At 42.0% G+C, this 20082-nt stretch overlaps 1 protein-coding gene across 1 annotated transcript; it reads left to right on the forward strand.

The window, feature by feature from the left end:
- The first annotated feature begins 2492 nt into the window (after positions 1 to 2492).
- On the forward strand, positions 2493 to 16945 carry LOC131224202 (xyloglucan endotransglucosylase protein 8-like). The gene is made up of 3 exons (XM_058219739.1): positions 2493 to 2708; positions 2807 to 2876; positions 16806 to 16945. Exons 1-3 carry the CDS (start codon positions 2493 to 2495, stop codon positions 16943 to 16945), a joined length of 426 nt encoding a protein of 141 aa, XP_058075722.1.
- The last annotated feature ends 3137 nt before the right edge of the window (positions 16946 to 20082 follow it).

The raw sequence follows: 20082 nt of genomic DNA on the forward strand, positions 1-20082 counted from the left end.
TCCATCATATGAGATCCATATTGATGGATAGGCTTAACCTGGATTAGTTAGATTTCTTAGATGGGAGATGTTCTCAACCTTCTATATTTCTTTGATTCATTATCTCATGGATATTAAATGCTTAAAATCACTGACTCTTGAGAATATAAATTAATGGTAGTAATCCATGATTCTCTAATATTTTGTATCATTTATTAAAAATATTTAAACTGTTTTATTTTTCGATTAAGTTGACAATATTGCTTAGATCCTAATTGTGTTATCAAAGTCATCATGACTAATGGAATATTAACCTATGAGTGTAACTTTAAAGCTTGGGTGTTGTTTTCAAATTAATTAAATTCCATACATTTAAAACCTTCAAAATTAAATCATTCGTTTAGTTTCAATTACTTAGTTTTGCATATAATTTTTTCATTCTCATAAATTATCTCCTCGTGGGATCAACCCTTTATTCACAGGATATTACTTATAAACTTCTGCACTTAGAGGTAAGCAAACAAGAAGTCACACAGAACTTGAACTTCTCTTTAGAAACCACATTGGTGCACATCCATAAGATTCATGCTTGTATATATCTTCTCGAGAGTCACACTGCCTTCATCTTGCACCTATCAGATAAAATGATGACTCACATCAATATGTTTAGTTCTAAAATGATAAACCGAGTTCTTCCCCAAATTAATTTAGCACCTGTCACAATTAACAGGCATAACATCTTATTGAAGCCCCAAGTAATTTATCATTCCCTTAAACTAAACCTCTTTGAGGGGGTTTGTAATCCACAGTGAGAGCTTGAATTACACCTGAAATCATTTCAATAGTTGCAGGTGTAACATGTGTGTCACTATATACTATCATTTTATAGGGCACATGGCTCACCAATGATGATCAGCACCGTCCAAACATTGTCCATGTAAATTAGCACCGTCCAAACATTGTCCAGCACCGTTCAAACATTGTCCATGTAAATCAATGATTAAAAATCGTTGGTTAGTCACTCAGACATGACCTTGTGCTTGTGGCCCATCTAAGACTTGGAATTTCATTACTTTCAGGTAAAGCATACATTTCAGCAGGCTTATCACAATCATTGTGTAAAAAATTACATATCTCACTAATTAGAAATATTAAAGTTAATTTAACAATTAAATTCAAACCCCGGTGAATATGCCATGGATAGGTACTTTTGGATTAAAGTTGATTCACACTCCATGGTGTTAAACGCACTGGGAGGATTGCAAATCCATGGGGTTCTAAATCCACGCTCCCAAACAGGCCCCATGGGGTTCCAAATCCACGCTCCTAAGGGCCTGTTTGGCCAGACAGATCCCATGGGATTAGGAGGGATGGGATGGATTTTAAGGTAATGATGGTGGTGTGAGTGGATTGGTTTAAGATCCGTGGGATTGCTATATCCCGGGACAAGTTCACCGAGTCTGTTTGGCACACCTGGCCTGTCCTAGGATTTTACCTTCCAATCCCTTCTAATCCATCCAACCAAACACACCCCAGACAAGATTGAACGTGATTAGGAGGGATGGGATCAATTTTAACATAATGATGGTGATGTTAGTGGATTGGTTTAAGATCCATGGGTTTACTATATCCTGGACAAGTTCATCAGGTCTGTTTGGCTCGTTTGGCATATCCCGAAAATTTACCATCCCATCCCTCTTAATCTGCCGGGCCAAACAGGCCCTAAACGTTTCGATATGGTCGTAATGGTGATTGTTTCTAATTAAAGGCGTGAACTAGGCATAGACGAAGATAAAAACAAATATCAAACTTCGGTGGCCTCAAGTAGTTTTCAACACTAAGCCGTTCAGTCCTTTTTTTAAAAATGTGGTGTGGTCCATTTAAGTTTCGAATCTATCTCGTTTTTTGGTTGATATGCTAAAATAATCTGGCAAATTGGATGGACGGCGTGGATAAAACACATACGTTACTGTAGCCCCTACAAAGCTCTTGCTAGGACGAGTCCGGCCTTAGAGTAGAGCTGGGCATTTTAGATCCGATCTGGTGGATCCGACCCGATCAGACCTGATCCGACCTGATTCGAACAGAACCGATGGTCTGGATCGGTCAAGATCGGGTAGCCCCATCCAGATCTGAAACATTTTCGGGTCAGGTACGGATAACGCCTGTTCTAAACTGACCCGATCCGTAATCCGATCTGATTGGATTTGATTCGGACCGTCCGACGTGGAATATGTAATTATCAGTTTGAAATTGAAGTGGTTGCTTTTCAAAGTCTTTACAGCAAGAAGACAACTAACTAAGCTCTCCTTCTCTGATATTGCTTTCCCTCCTTTCATCTCTCTCTACATTCATATTTATAGAGACCTTCTACCCATCAACATCCCACACCTCCTCAATACAATTTCTCTCTCTCTCTCTCTCTCTCTATGAAAATGGATTCTTCTTCTTCTTCTTCCTTCTCCTGGATTGCCAAAGTAATGCTAGTAATGTTGGTATTATCAACTTCATCAATGGCAACCTCTGCAAATAACTTCCAACAAGACTTCGATATCACGTGGGGTAATGGCCGTGCTAAGATTCTCGACAATGGGAATCGTCTAATCCTATCTCTCGACAAAACCTCCGGCTCTGGCTTCCAATCCAAGCATTCCTATCTCTTCGGCGAGATCACCATGCAATTGAAGCTCGTCCCCGGCAACTCCGCTGGCACCATCACCGCCTTCTACGTGAGTTTCTCCACTTCTTCACACATCCAAGTTGTAGACTAGTGGGCCCTACCGTGTAGACGATGGTCAGCTCATCATACCTTTTTTTCTTTTGTCAGGGGAGAAGCAGCAGGCGAGCAATGGATCTCAATCTCACCTTATCGTTACCAGCAAATCCACTAATGTCAGGTTTGTCTATATATGCGTGTGCTTGTATAAATCAATGGATAGGAATTCCCTGTACCGTGTGTGGGCCCAAGTAGCCTCGTATGTCAAGGTGAAACCACAGGATAGGAGTGACAGTGGTGGATTGAAATTGGACCCAAAACAGCCATTTTTAGACGATCCTGACCTTTAAAAAAAGGGCGTCCAAAGTTGATGGCCATACCATTGTTACTGTAACCGTCCATTTAGCATGCCCATGATTGAGTGGCTTTTTAGTTATACATTCATGTTTATTTTTGGGCCATGTTCCTATTAACAATGTAAAAGTCCTATCCGACGGTTGTTGTTAATCATATGTGGGCCTACTTGGCCCACATAGGAATTTGCACTTACATGAAGGTGAGGAACTCTCGTAAAGCCTGTAACGAGAAGTTCCTGATACAGGAAGCTTGGTATGGCCCACCTAATGGGAGCATCAGTGCTCGTACAACTCGGAGCTCGAGGAGCGTCAATGCTTGTCTTCGCACAACACGTACCTAGAGCTGCTATATAGTTGGTGTCAGCTAGCTACAGACAGCAGACTGTCAGCAGTACTTGAAGCTTCTTCAGGAAGCTATAAGCTGGTGTGAGCTTTAAACAAGTAGTGAGTTTTTCTCCTACTGAGTAAACTATGTGGGGGCCGTCTTGAATTTTTTGGTTTATCCACACCGTCCATCACTTTTTCCAGATCATTTTAGGGGTTGATACTAAATTTTAAGTATATCTAATAATTAAGTAGATCGCACCATAGGAAACAATGAGAGTAATGATTTCCACACCGTTGAAAAAAATGAACGATCTGAACCTTGCCCAATCTGATCCAACTCGGGTTTCCTGACTAAGTCGGACTCGGATCGGTTCAAGCCAGCAGAGGTTCGGATCGGTTCGAGTTAGATGGCTCGGACTCAGTGCCGGATCGAATCGAGTTCAGGTCAGGCCCTGCAAATTTCGAGCCGAGTTGAGTTAGACCCAATCCGATTCGACTCGGTCCGAAGCCCAGCTCTACTTTGGAGGGTAGAACGTCGTAATCCGTGTCCATAGCGTGTAGAGTTACTTAGCACAATCTGTGTCCTTACCCACATGGCGTGACCTGACAGGAAACGGATTGGCTACTCCCCCTGCCACCATCCAGTGGCTGGTGGTCGGTGCTCTGTGGGCCCCACCATGATGTATGTGTTTCATCCATGCTGTCCATCTATTTTTATAGATTATTTTATGTTATGAGACCAAAAAGGAGGTATATCCCAATCTCAATGGGACCACATTACACGAAATAGTTTTGAATGAATGTCGACCATTAAAAACTTTTTGGGGGCCATAAAAGTTTTTGATCAAGCTGATATTTGTTTTTTGTTTTCATATGGGTCTTTATGACCTAATCAAAATATTGGATGTCAAATAAACAGTACAGTGGACCTTAAGAGGATTTTAATGTTGGATATTCAATCACTATTATTTTCCTGTGGTGTGGTCTACCTGACATTTATATCCCTCTCATTTTTGGGATCAAGCCCTAAAATGATCTTTAAAAATGGATGAACGGAATAGATGAAACACAGACATCATGGTGGGGCCCACAGAGCACCGACCGCCAGCCACCAGGCTGGGGCAGGGGGAGTAGCCAACCTGTTTTCGACCTGACAAACCATGGTTCGTGTATCACGTGGGTTTGGTGCTCAAAGCCTCACAACTTTTCTTCTATAAAAAAAAATGATTGCCACATGTCCGTCCGATTTCAACTTGGTAAAGGTACGGGTACATCCCTGCAGAGGTAAAGGAAGGGTCCGGATTAAGTCAGGCAGGAGTACAACTGTATGGGTCAGGCCCAGTATGTGTTTTATATCCATGCCGCTTATCTGTTTTGCCCGCTTATTTTAGGACATGGTCCAGAAATCAAGCTGCTATTTTTGTTGTCCCTTCGACTAAGTTTGATTGACTTTATCAATAGGTTGGATGACAAATAAACATTATGGTGGACTTTAGAATATTTTTAATGATGGGCGTTCAATAATCCCTTTTTCTTGTGTTGTGTTCCGTATTTTCTGCTTCAGTTTCTAGACTATGACCTCCCATGAGCTGGCAAAACGGATGGTCGACAGCATAGATATGCAACGCCTACATCAAGTGGGTCCCAATGACAGGACTTGACCTACAGCGCCCGTGCCCACAGGGCGAAAGCCGACTAGCGACGACCGGGATAGAGCTAGGAGAGTGATACCCAAACCGTGGGGCCCACCTCAACATATGTAATTGTATTAATAGAGCTGGGCCAGGACGACTCCACTTGCCTCTGTTGACTCGTACGACTCGTTCAGACCTGACTCGATCCGAATGGACGGGTGAGTCGGTCGGAACCGAGTAGGCTTCGCCAATCCGAACTCAAACCAAGTCAAGTCGAGTCACTAGTAATTCGACCTGACTTGACCCAAAACTTGATTCATTCAGACTCGACTCGATCTGAAACCCGACTCAACTCGGATTCGAGTATATATATATAATAAAAAAACTCTAATTTCTAAGTATCTCTAATCTACCCCGACCCCGAACCAATCCCAAACACTCTCTCTCCCTCCTCCATACTCCACCTCTTTCAAGCCAGGCAGCCACCCACCACCACCACCACCCTCTTCCTACTCTCTCTCTCTCTCTCTCTCCCCCTCATCTCTCTTGATCCAATTCAGTACCAACTCGACCCAACTTGATACTTTTGATTGGGTCGGACTTGGTCTGGGTTAGGTATGCAGGACTTGATACCAAGTTAGGTCAAGTTCAGGTCGGGTCGAGTTCAAAACCGGATCGAGTCAGGTCAACCCTAACTCGGTCTGACTCTAACTCAGTCTGACTCGACTTGATGCCTAGCTCTAATTGTATATGAATGCAGATCGTCTGAGTTGAAGACATAAGAAAATTTAGTACCATCGGTTCTCATTGGTCCACGTCTACACCAATGACTCCATCTAACAAGATAACTGATTACCTACTACACAACATTGAATTTTACCGTATGAAACTTCTCTTGATCCCACAATAACTTAAGTTTTAGATCCACACTGTCCATCAAATTTTACATATCATTCTAGAGCATAGGCTCAAAATGAGGCACATCCGAAGCTCAAGTGGACCACTCCATAGAAAGCAGTGAGGATTGAACAACTACTGTTGAAACCTTCTTAGGTTCCATTATGAGGTTTATTTGCCATATAATGTCTTCATAAGGTCACACGTACTTGAGCGAAGGGAAAATATAAATATTAGCTTAATTAGAGCCTTCAAGCCCCCAAGAAGTTTTAAAAAACGGGTGTCCAATTTCCACTGTTTCTGTAATGTGTCCCATTTAAACCTTGGATCTGCCTTGATTTTTATTTATTTATTTTATTTTCATTCCATACAATGGTATGGAAAAATGAATGGACGGTGTAGATCTGATATATACATCATGATGGAGCCCGCGAGAGTTCCACATGTCAACATTACTAGTTTTTTCTCTACACTTGGAACGTGCTGCACCATCGGTGAGACGCCGACCCCACTCAAGACGGTGTGGCCCTTACTATGGTGCCCACCTCATTGTGTATATTCTGTATACACCCTTTCCATCTGTTTTTTCAAATAATTTTAGGGCATTATCCAAAAAAGGAAGCAAATCCAACAATTAGGTGGACCATGAAAGAGTCGAGCTAACAGTCCTTGGGGGGGGGGGGGGGGGGGGAATAGGACTATGCCAAATAAAAATTTCAAGGTACTGAAATAATAAATAAATTAGAATAAATCACTAATCTCAATAGCAGTAGTATTGAGAAATTGATTCAAACTTTGTTCATAGGATAATCTTACACCAAAAACAGAGTTTTAGGTAGGACAACCTGATTTCATGAACGTAGTAAGGATTAAGATCATAAACTAAGTAAGAGACAAGAGAGAGCTATCTATTACAAGCATTCACCACATAAGCATAAACAAATTACAACCGTTCACCACATATACAAAAATTTAAACCATTCACCACAAACGTCAGGAGTTATAGTGGTTCGGTGTGTACACCAACTGTTCTCTAACAACCATACTTACTCCACTCCTAATAATCACAACCTACATGATATTGACATTCACTAATAAATAAGGTTTTCACAAGTTCACCTTAAAACCTATACAGTTGTGTTTTTAGATGGGCTATCATAAACAAAACCCCATGCTAAGATTTTCTGGCTATCTCAGTCAAAACCAATACAAGAGATTTTCTAGATATCTCAAAAAACCAAAAACAAAAGTACAGAATGATACTTATCTTTTATTTAAAGACATTCTTGATATAGCCCATACGTAGAACCGCTTCATTTGATGTAGAATGTTCAATGTTCAGTAATACAATCAATGGTTATAGGTTCTAAATTGATTTTAAATTAATTCAAACTTCAGGCTACTTGTTTGAATCCTTTAGATCTCAAAAGAAGAGTGATTACTCTCTTTTAAAAAAAAATAAGATTCATAAATGCAAGATTAAAGAATCAAAACAAAAGCTATATAATAGAAATATAAAATACCGTGCAATAACTTGATGATAGTGGAGACTTCTCTCTTTCTAAATGGAGGCTTTTCTTAGCTTGGATTGGTAATTTCGGAATAAGAGAGGGCCTCTATTTATAGGCTGAAATGATGTTGCTTCGACTCATCTAAGGTCTCCTTCGACTCGTCTAAGATCTAACCAAAAATCAAAATTTGGGCATGATTGGATAAAATCGTTCTTCGACTGGCCAAAGGCCCTGCTTGACTAGTCGAGGGCCCTCTTCAAATGGTTGAGCGCAGGCTTCGATTGTTTGAGGGTGCTAAAAATTAGTCGCTGGACTTCGAGTCGAGCACGCCTCGACTTGTCGAAGGTACTTCTTCGATTGATTGAGCAGTCTACTCGACTGGTCGAGAAACCACTAGAAATATATGTTTTTTAAGTTTGAATCTTGGACTAGTCGAAGATATACTTAGACTGGTCAAATCATAGCTTAGACTAGTCGAACCAAGGCTTAGACTAGTCGAACTAAAGCCTAACCAAAGTATATAAACCCGTATAAGTTTAACATTTGAAAGCACCTAAGTCTAAGATCTTTCTAGGGTCATTTATACCTGAGAAAACTGGATATTGAAGTATATAAGATGAATCTTCTACTTAAAGGTGGAGCTTGATCTTCCACTAGAAAAGTAGTAGAACTTGAATATTCATCTAGAATTATCCAAAACTTAAACTTATTCTTGCACTATCCAATCTTCAAGGTTTGTTCTTGAAGGTGAACTTTCCATCTTTTTTGAAGGTGAACTTTCCATCACTTAAGATGTTTTGTCTCATCGAAATTGACAAACAAAAGTGTGCACAACACTTACAGACCATACCATAAGAAACAAAGGCGATTGAACATTAACGGGCCACAAAAGTTTTGGATCAAGCTGATATTTGTTTTTTCTCTTCAACTAGGCTTACGTGAACTTATAGACAGATTGGATGGCAAATAAAACCTATAGAGCTATACATGAACCGAGTTAGCTCGGTTAACTCACCCAACTCGACTTAAAACTGAGTTCGAGCCGAGTCAAGCTGTAACATCCCAAATTTTCGCGGCTAAAGTTCATACTCGTGCCCGAGATAACCAGGTGTTAATAATGTATAAACTTGAATGCTTTAAAAATCACACCATTTTTTTTCATTTAGATCACATCCAGTTACATTCATGAAGGTATCCATTCACAAGAATAAAATTGATTGTATTGATTATTTCATCAGAGTAAAAGAATCCAGTAAATAATCAAATACCTTCTCAAGGGAAGCTTAATTACAATGTTAGAGTTCGCAGCAGAAATATAAAGCTAAATCATAAAACTATCTTCTTATTATTTCAGTATATTCTTCCATAGGGAGGTGATCCTCTAGGTTTTCAATCTGTACATCACCTACATTGTCTGTACGGTTGGAGAGGGTCAACGCCCTACTCATAGTGATGGTTATCATTTAAGATTAACAATAATTTAAGAGATTCATAACAGTAATGTAAGGGTCTGATACGTCCCGTACTCCACTAATACGAGGGTATCAGCATGCGTAAATAACTTACATGAGATGCATGCCTAATGAAGTATGTGCGGCTCATCATACATAATGACCATCATAATGTGGAATACGATTCATAAAAAATCTGACTGGACCCGCATCCCATAACTACGGATATTCACCGGCATGGCCAATGCTACCGTGGATTTACATGAACACCTCAAGGCGCACAACACATGAGTCAGTTGAATTATGTGACACGATTTGATCATGGAGCGACTATTTGCGACATCTAATCCCAAAAGTGATTTGACACTGCATTTGTAAATTACACACATCGATTTATGCATCATTACCCAAAAACCCATGAAATTATGTCCATGATATAATAATTAAGTCACTAGTTGTAATACCTTTTAATACATCACTTGCACTTATATATAATGTAAACTGAATCATAGGGGTTCTGGAATATCAAGACACATGGCCAAGCCTTAAAGATAAATAGCACAAAGCCAATATAATAAAGAGAAGAGTGACAATGGTCAACTCAACAAATATAAAAGTGACAATGGCCAACATAACAAAGAGGATAGTGACAATGGTCAACTCAATATAAGGAGAGTAGCAATGGCTAACTCAACAAATATGAGAGTGACAATGGCCAACTCAATAACACGAAGAGTGGCAATGGCCAACTCAATAACACGAAGAGTGGTAAGGCCAACTTAGTAATAAGGAGAGTGGCAATGGCCAACTCAAAAAAGAGAAGAGTAGCAAGGGTCAACTCAATAAATTGATAAAGGCAAGAGCAAGGCTTGTATCCATCGCCCCACATAAATTTATAAAGATCTCATGTAATCAACATTATACTAAAATCCCAAAGGGCAGATAATTGATGGTAAAACATATAATTGCAGGGAGAATTCCCAGTAACATCAAACATAATATGTAAAAGGCAAGATAATAACATATCAACTTAAATTACTGTAAGATTAAAGGAATAAACCCTCACATCTAAAGTCGAATCGTACTCGTCCGATGCTAGATGTTTATACACACTCCTTCAACTCCAATCCTATCCTTTGTTGCAAACTTTATAAGGTTAGGATTAATTTTAGGGTTATGTTCATGGCCTAAGTATAGGGTTTAACTAACTAACTATTTAAGTAAAACTTGAATCAAGACATTAGGTAAACAAATAATTCACCTCATTCAACGTTTATCGTCAGTTTGTCAATCCCATGACTCTGCTTGATGAATGCTCCCTACCAGGGTTCTTAGCACTGCAGGACGTAAAATGGATTTGAACCTGACCCTAACTCAGTCCAGAACTTGGTGAGTTGACTCAACATGCCACTCTCTCTCACTTTTTCTTTCTTTCCTTCTTTCTCTGAAAGACTCCTTTCTTTCCTTTTCTTTTCTTTTCTCTTCTTTTTCTTTTTTTCTTTCTACAATTCTCTTGCACAACCCGTCCGAACTCCTCTCTCTCTCTCTCTCTCTCTCTCTCTCTCTCTCTCTTAGATTCTCTTGCACAACCTCTCCGAACTCCTCTCTCTATCTCTCTTTCCCTCTCTTTCTTTCTCTGATTCTCTTGGAATATGTATTTGGTAGTGATAGAGGTGGGATTGCATAGATGTTCCTATGTCTCTGGAGGATTCTTACGTTAGGTTTAGAGGAATGCGTAAGGCGAGCGGCGTTTCTTGCGTAATGTTAAAGTGAGGCATAACGTGGGTAGTGTCAGTTCTGTCTTGCATGAGGAATAGGCAGACACTGAAATTTCAGTTCTCTTTCCTTTCTTTTAGGCACCGTGGAGGGAATCGGTTCTCCCTTAGGCATGGGTTGAATGGCCCGGATTGTATTAGAATGGAATTCTTTCAGCGTGGAGCATCCTTTCTCCATTGGGATGCTGGCTTCCATTCGTTGTTGCAACCGGGTCTGCCAGAAAACTTGGTGACCCAACGTGCGTAGTTTCTCTATTTCCTATGGACTTCCATGTTGGGATCGGATTTGCAAGGGCCACTGTCTGGATGGTTTGGATTTGATAGAAGGGCCAAGTTCGATCGTTCTTGGAGGAGGTTTTCCTAGGTGCTCGAGTCTAGCTGGCACTGTTACCGTGTGCTTATGGTTTTTGATAAAAACACGGGCTAGGTGGGATCCACTTCTAATAGCTTTTGTAAGATCCATCCCGTTCATCACATTTGCAAGGTTAACTTTGGTTATGGTCTCAAATATGGGCCCCGATCTAAGTCCTAAGTGGGCCACATGTTGTGAAACTGTGGGTGATATTTACCGTAAGGATTTACATAAATTCCTTGCTAGCACGCATATCTCAGATGCAGTCATAACATGCGGGATTTGTTTAACGTTAGTTTTTTTTTTTTTTGCCGAGGCCCTGAATTCATTCAATCATCAATAAGATTTACATTCGGGATTGCCTAGGGAAATAAATTTGGGCAAATCTATCATGGCTACCTGAAAAGAGAAGGAAAAAAAAACTACTTACAAACACCACGAAGGGGCAAGAAAACTAACACTCCCTAATGGCACCCAGCCCCACTTTATCAAGGAAAATGATCCCTCTAACCTGAGTAGGAAGCTCAACTAGCGAAGAGAAAGAAGAGAAGGTTTGGGTGTCATGTTCACTCCCCAAGTATAGGGTTGTAATGTAGTAATAAACTCGGTAAGACCGAGGTCGAATCCCAAGGGATTGAAACCTGTACGTAAGCTGAAACTTACTAGAACTAGAACTAGATTAAGATGAAATCTAAATCGAATGATTTTGAAGAATAATAGTGAAATACTAATCTACAACTTAAGAAATTCAAAGGAAGGAAACTAGGGATTCAGAGGAAGGAAACTAGGGATTCAGAGGATCCACTTGTAGAGATCAGGGAGATCTTATGACTGCATCAGAAACTCAACTGGACTTAGAGTCCATCTTCATCCAGTTGAAGGGTGTAACCATGAAAATTAGACTGAACTTCCTTTGATATAGTTTTCAAGAGATGAAAGCTATATGAATTAGAATGGATTCCATCACCAAACCATGCCCAGGAGACAAAGTAAACAATAGAATTAAACTAATTAACAACCAATCAACATGATATGAATGTTAAGAAGGGTACCGTCATCCAACCATGCCCAGGAGACGATGGTGAATAATAGGGCTTCTTGACGTCATAAGCATATAAAGGAAAAGGAACATGCTCAAATCCATTGCAGACCCATTGTAATTTCAGTCACAACAGACCATTAAAGACTTAAAACATTCCCCTTAATAATCAAACTAAAATCAAATTCAGTTCATAAATTTAAGTTAAATTAAAAGCATAAAATAGAGTCTCCCATCTTGCTATAAGCTACACCTCTTAGCCCTAGCTAAGAGGTTTATCCAAGAAAAGACATGACTAGGCTAAACATCTTAAAAGAAAGAAACAGTAAAAATAAACAAAATAAATATTACTCTCTCTGCTCCACGTCCCCTCCACAGCTGCCCACTGTCACGGCTGCAAATTGAATCTGATGCCCAGCTTCCCAGCGGTGGATGATGATACCCCCTTTCTCCTCTCTTTTCTCCTTTATAACAGCAGCAGGAGGTCGGTTAGCGTTGGATAAACCGACCTCTTTACGCAGTCCAAATCGCAGCGGAACAGACTTCTGTTTCTGCATAAGAAAAATGCACAAAACAACTACGTCTGGCCCGAGTTTGGGGAAAAGATCCGTCCGCGTCATTTATTCTGACTTCATAGGAAGGGTTGTGGCCCACTTATCCAATGTTTGGACGGTTTGGATCGAAGAGCTGGCCCATCGTGATGGCCCACAACTGCACGTTGCGTCCGATTTTTTCGGACTGCGAAGCAGAGCCTGCGCTTCTTGCGCTGGCTGTCGATGGGGCCCACTCCTTTCAATTTTTATGAAATCCACTCCATCCATTGCAATTACATCGAAAAACCAGTAAGAAATGGCTGGTTTCATATTAGATTTGGTGTGGCCCACAGAATAGTTTACTCCGCCGTCCGAATTGCGTTTGAAGGGCTGAAAACCAATTTTCGCGATATTTTGTAATTATTCCACCTAAGCATGAGTTTTTGCCACCCCAATGGATGAATGAACGGTCCAGATAGTTAATACGGATGATGGGTGGGGCCCACTGTCAAAACCCAGTGGGAACACGTCCGTCACTGAATGTTTCGTACGTTTCGTACGGCTCTATTTGGATGTACTGCGCAAAAATAGGTGGGGTCCACTGCGATGCCTGTCCTAGAAATCCACTCCCTCCATCGACTCTTGTACGTAGTGTTGGCTCATGGCCTCAAGTTTGAAGTAGATCCGACTGCAGGGTGGGCCACACGCTCAATCGATGTGTGGACATCATTCACAGTTAAAAATATAATTGCTTCACGTATGCTTGATGCCATGCACATCTATTTACAAATTTGCCCTTCTCTTTTATTATAACTTCTGTCGTTCGTATCTCCTGATTACACCATGCAAATGAGACAAAATTTTACCAAGACTTGTTATCTTTTACGCTCTTTCTAACACCTAAGTTTGAACCTTGATCGCTTATGGATTGTCAAGATGCTCTTTAATAGCTAGCGCCCTCTAATATCTTTATTGGGCCACTTCCACATGGATCTAATGGCTTAAATTTGAAGTGTACGGTAAATTTATGGTCCTCAGGCCATGCATGAAGTTTCGAGCCGAATGGATGGTGGAAATCTTGTGATCTTGCATTCTGGCTGACTTTCAGGCCACTTGAGCTTCAGTTTCTCAATTTTCTCGGATCTCTGGCGTGTAAATCCATTGATCTTGGTCCATTGGGATCCATCCCTTACCTTAGTGACTCATGAGCGTTAAATCCATGCTTTTAGCATCCTTTTTCAGTCTAAGCTCGTGAATTCACCTTGCAATACAAACACGCTTAAAAGATGACGTTAACAATATCATGCTCATAAAATTCGATAATAACTGGGGTCTAATATGCAATATTTGACCCTCAACATGTCACTTCCTAAACGGGCCAAAGCGTCAGCCAGATAGTTTACCTCCCTAAAAATATACACAAAACAAGTCTGACCCAAAAGCTTGAGGTTCTCAATTCTTTTGAGCCAATAGCTCCACGGGATGCCCCATTCAAAATGCTAACTACCAACTGAGAATCTAATTCAACCATTACCTTAGACAAGCCCCTGCACCAACAAAAGGAAAGGCCGTTATGTATGGCATGAAGCTCTGCACATGTGTTAGTGCCATTGCCATAACTGATCGAGAACGCAAAGATAAAATCCCCTATATCACCCCTACATACACCTCCTCTGCCTGATAAACCTGGATTCCCTCTAGAGGAGACATCAACATTAATCTTTACCCAATCTGAACACAGATTGGTCCACTTAATCACCGCAGGCTGAGAGAAAAGATTCCTCGAGACTGCTGAACCCGTAGGACCTCTTAAATTGAACAGGGCAGACGCTAGAGCAGAAGATTCCCTGCACTACCCATTGATATAAGCAATCCACCACTTCACCTTTGATAACAGAGCTGGAAATGAGATCGGTCTGTCGTAAAAAATTGCTACATTTATGGATTTCCATATCTCCCAGCAAATGATAAAAGGTGCTAGCTTTTGTAGATTTGTCTTCCTCACACTTGCTGAGTACGAGCTCCACCATTGCGCAAGACTTGCTTCCAACGACATTGCTGCCATGACATTGATGCCAAAGATGGCCCTAACCTGCTCCCAAACAGCCTACACCAGCTTGCTATCCAAGAACAGGCAGTTGACGGGCTCCACTGATTTGGACTGATCCGCAACATTCCTGCAATAAATGCATGCAGACGCCAAGTGGATACTGCGAGACTGGATCGCCCCATCCACCGGGACTGTGTTCTGCAGCACCCTCCAAGCCAACATGAAAAATTCTTGGGGGCATCTTCACATTCTACAACCACTTGGAACAATCATGAATAGGATGGCTCGATCTGCAAATGTCCCAAGCTGATTTTATTGAGAAGTTACCTGAGGGAGAAAGAGGCCAGAAAACTACATCTGGGCCTTCTGATAAGCGGAAACCTGCCTGGAATATATAGTCCACCACTTCCTGCAGTAAGAAGCCAAAAACGGAGGAAGGAGGATAGGGACCGTTGGAACCCAAAAACTAATTAACTGACATCTCCATCAGCATCACAGGAATGGGCGTCACTGCAAGGTTCAAAAGAGGACCAACCCTGTCTAATTCTCACTCCATAGGTTGTAACTACCCTCTCCAATCTTCCCCTGAACATGGGGTGACATGAACGGAATTTGAGGAGGATTCTCTTCCACAATGGAGATGAAAACCCAACAGAACAAGCTGTCCCAGTCGAGACTACATCTTGGTGGTATTTGGCAGACATAAATGAGCACCACAAGCTATCAGATTTACTGAAGAAAATACCCCAAGCCATTTTCAGGTGAAACACCTTCATGAAGTCCCCTAACCTTCTCACACCCAGGCTGCCTTCATCTTTGGGCAATGCGATCACCTTCCAGTTCTTCCAATGCGTCTTCCTCTTACCCTCTGACCAGCTCTAAAGGAAATTTGCAAAACTCCTTTCTAGAGAATTCATGACCTGAGATGGAATATAAGTTGCCGCCATGGAGTGGATTGGGATGCTTCCCAGAACATGCTTCACCAACACTGCTTTGCCAACCTAAGAGAGGATCCTTGGCTACCACCCTCTAATCTAGCCTTCAATCCTATCCATCAATGGCTGAAAAGTGCAGGACTTCAGCTTGCCCATTGCCATAGGCATGTCTAGGTATGTAAAGGGCATGGAGACCTGGATATGCTGATGGCTCTCTCAATTGATCTAACTCTGGAGGCCTGGATCTTATTAGAACATTGAAAGGAGCTCTTACAGAGGTTGATGCATTGGCCCAACAACACTTGGTAGGAATCAAGGAATTCTTTAGTAGCGTGAAGCGAAGGTAGGCCCCCGTTAAGGAATAAGAGGGTGTCATCCGCATACAGAAGGTAGGAAACCCTTGGACAACCTCTACAGATCTTGAAAGGGAGGCATAGCCCTTGATCCATCATACATTTGAGCCTCCTACTCAAAACCTCAGCTGAAAGAATGAAAAGGCTAGGGGAAAGTGGATCCCCTTGACGTAGGCCTCTTAAAGACTTGAAAAATCTAATTGATTCCCCATCCAGAAGCACTGAGAACCAATTTTTGGCCCAAAATTTTTCTACCATGTTCACACAGGAAAGGCTAAACTTGAACTAATGCAAAACCTATTTGAGAAAGCCCTAATCCACCTTATCGTATGCCTAAGCCCTAATCCACCTTATCGTATGCCTTTTCCATGTCCAGCTTAAGGACCATGTTCCCACCCCGAACTTTCCTGGGCAGCTCCCTGAATAATTCCTGGCTAAGAGTTATGTTCTCCGATATGGAATGGCCCGGGATGAAGGCCCCTTGCTTCGGCGAGATTAGTGAAGGAAGCACTTGGCTCAACTTGGAAGCTAGGATTTTTGAAAAAATCTTGTATAAGCAATTACAGAGACTAATCGAGCGGAAATCAGAGAACCTCTTGGGCGAGAGTGACTTGGGGATTAAATAAATTAAAGATGTTGTAACTGCCCTAGGAAGGTTTCCACCCATGAAGAAGAACAACACGACCTTATGAATATCTTGACTAACCACATCCTAGTAGGATGCAAAGAAAGCTCCGGAGAACCCATCTGGGCCAGGGGCACTATCAATGGGAATGGACTGAACAACCCTCTAGACCTCCAAGAGAGCAGGAGGAGCCATGAGCATGTTGTTATCCATCTGTGTGACAAACTGAGGAATAACACATAGGATCTGGTTGTCTGTAAAAACATCCACAGTGTTGAACTACTGCTTGAAAAAGGCCACCGCAGCTTCCCTAATAGCTGCCAGATCCTTTAAAGACTGCCCCGAATCGAGCAGCACACTACGGATGACCACTCTACGCTGCTTCTCAGTGGCTGAAGCGTGGAAGAAATGAGAGTTTCTATCACCGTCCGCTAGCTAGTTAATTCTTGACTTCTGCTTCCAATATATTTCCTACATAAGCTTTAGATGGTGGACATTGTCAGTAGTTGACATTAAGTCATCTTAAAGCTCGCTTGCGGGCCCTGCAATAACTGATGGATCTTGTGTCTTAGCCTCAAGATCTGCTAGAACACATTCAGCCTGTCGCACCTTCTTGAAAATGTTACCGAAAACTTCTTTACTCCAGACCTTTAGCTCCTGTTTAACTGATTTGAGCTTCAACAACATGTTATAAATTGGGTGAGGGGAACCCTCTTTGTCCCAAGCTGTCTTGATGACCTGATGGAACGAATCATGATCAGTCCACATTCGTTGGAATCTAAACAGCTTTGGGTTGGTGGAAGCGCCAGACGGGAATAACAGAAGGAACGGGGCGTGATCAAAGTTGATTCTGGGAAGGTGTTGGACCTGAAAAGCGGGGAAGAAGGAGGACCAACTGGCATTCATAAGGACCTTGTCTAATCTTGCCCAAACCTGGGATGCGCCAGCTTGGTTGTTGCTCTAAGTGAAGCGATTTTCGGAGAAGCTCTCATTGATCAGCCCAACATTATTAATCATAGCAGAGAATTCTAAGGAGCTAGGACTGTCTGCTCGTCTGCGGCTTCTCCTCTCTGAAGCGTCGACAATAGCGTTGAAGTCTCCACACACTGCCCATATACCACACGGATGAGGACAAAGACGCCAGATCATCTTAGAGGGTTCTCCTAAGAATCCTAGCACAATTGGCTTAAACAAAAGTGAGAGATATAGGTAAAGGAATATTCTGTAGACTTACAACTATTGACATAGATTGACTAGTCATATTAAAAATAGAGAAAGAGATAGTGTTCCTAAAGAACACCCAAAAAATTTTCCCCTCCCTCTCCATTAGAGCAAGAGGAGTGGAAGCCAAGAGCAAGGCCAACTCCCACTCTTTTATCCTCTCTAAGCATTGTCTCAAGAATAGATACGATCCAGGGATTATGGTCTCTAATAAGTCTCTTGGTTGTTCTTATGGTCCGTTGATTTCCTATGCCCCGAGCATTCCGAACAATGATCTTATCCATCAGTGACACATCTGGAGTTCACGGCCCTTTGCTTTCGCCTACATAGCCTACATTCCCAATCTCCCCTAGTCGAATGGATCTTGCATCTCCTTAGCATCCTAGATACTTGTCTTTCACTGGGGGTAGATTGCTTATTCTTCTCAGTATGCTTGGATGAGTTCTAATTCTAAATTTGGAGAGCTTCCTCCCCATTGCATATTCTCTAGTCAATGGTTGAGGAGTTTTCTAGCTCAACCAAAACGTGGGGGTCGTTTAGATCCCCAAAAGAAGTCTACTCCCTGATACAGACTGCCTCGTGATCAGAAAGTTCTTTGGCCACGTTTAGATCCTCTGATCTAATAGTAGAGGAGAAAAATGGAGAGAGGTCGACTTCAACTTCTGCCCTGCCTTCCCACGCAATAGGTTGGGCTGGAGAAGTAAAGGGCTGCTCTCTATTTCCTGTTAGAACAGATCCTCCGAGGGATGCCTTATCCGAAGTTGGCACAGCTGGGGGGGGGAACCAACAGAGTGAAGTCCTCAGTTCTGATTGGAGATAAGGAGAAAAGATCTGGCCTCTTTGCCACTTCTTGGACTTCTCTGTCCATGCCGATCTAGATCAGAGCCTCATCAATTTCAGATTGATGTGAGTCTCCCTATCTATGCTTTTAGCTGCTACCTGGCTTGCCAGGGAGGCCTACTCTGGGTGAGGGATATTGGAATCTTGGTGTATCCCTATACCTTGCACACGATCTCCCTTGGCAGTGCCATTGCGGTTAAGGGATTGTGATGCTAACTGAGTGGGTTGGTTCTGAGGTAGGGAAGGTGAGTTAACAAGGGCTGTCGGTTGATCTGGAATATGCAGTGTCAGCCCTTTAGATGATGGTAATTCTGATTGTCGAGAATTTTCCCTCTCAGAGGCATTGAGTTCGTTTGAGACAACACAACAAACATCTGGTGGGTGTGGCTGAATGTCTTCAACTGTATAATCTGTAGCATCTAGGAGGCAAAGAAAAGAGACTTTCATCCTCTCCATGGTACTGACGTCATTTTCTCGAACATTGGCTGGGTAGGATATGGTTCCTACAGAGGGATCATGGAACTTCTTTAATACCCAATCCTTCATTCTTTCAGAGACTATGGATGGGCTATTAGGAGCTTTATGTGGGGTTGGGGAGGGCCCAGCGGCAAGAAAAGATTCCATTTCTGCAAAAAATGGGGAAGGTTCTATCTGTCACTCGAAGCTTCAAGACCTACTTCAGATTGACTCCTGGGTGAAGGATTACTTAGATACGAGCATGGACTTGGAATAGGCCATATTTGCTGTTTGTGTCAATCTGGATAATCATGCCAAAATAGCTACCTAGGTCCAGGATGACAGCTTCCATTCGAGCGTGGGCTGGGATCCCAAATAGTCTGAGCCAGAAGCCTTCTCCTCCTATAACTTCATCTGAGCACCTTGGAAAAAGAGAACGTAACCCCATACGTGTGTGAAGGGTGGCGTCATTTAGAAAATTTGTATATTCCGTTTTCGATTTGAAGGTAATTAGGAATTTCGTGGGAGTAATTCTGGCGACATCAATAGCAAAGGAATTAAATGCTGATGCCCTAATAGCTGTCGTAACTCTCAAGACGGAGACAGACGGGCCAGTCACTATACCCACTACACCAAGGCTCAACACTTGAAGATGACGAGCAATCGCTGTCTGGTCTGCAATGGAGGTGATTTCAGCATCTGAAGGGATACCATCATACAAGAGACCCTGTTTCATCTTGAGGTTTTGCTCCGGAATGGCCAACAAGGCTGCTGCTGCATATGAACCCGAAGGTTTAAATCCCTCTCGCCTGACCGAAGTGGCCTAATTGGGGAGGGGTTTTCTCCTATCGATCCCAGATGTATGGTATCGCTTAGCATTTGCCCATCTAACTGAAACGATTCTCCCATCAATCCTACGATCGTTTAAGATATCCCTTGCCACTAGTGCATCTTGCTCATACCTGAAACAGACAAATGCAAAACCCCTGGGTTTTGAAATGCCCAGAAAGGTCGGGATGTATACGTCTAACA

The sequence above is a fragment of the Magnolia sinica genome, chromosome 13 (genome assembly GCF_029962835.1).
Source record: "Magnolia sinica isolate HGM2019 chromosome 13, MsV1, whole genome shotgun sequence".
NCBI classification, from domain to species: Eukaryota; Viridiplantae; Streptophyta; class Magnoliopsida; order Magnoliales; family Magnoliaceae; genus Magnolia; species Magnolia sinica.

Bases quoted from the DNA above. Each gene is read 5' to 3' on its own strand.
- LOC131224202 (XM_058219739.1), top strand. From the start codon at position 2,493: ATGGCAACCTCTGCAAATAACTTCCAACAAGACTTCGATATCACGTGG. The intron at 2,709-2,806 runs GTGAGTTTCTCC...TTCTTTTGTCAG, and splicing joins GCACCATCACCGCCTTCTAC to GGGAGAAGCAGCAGGCGAGC. The intron at 2,877-16,805 runs GTTTGTCTATAT...AAACATCCACAG, and splicing joins AGCAAATCCACTAATGTCAG to TGTTGAACTACTGCTTGAAA.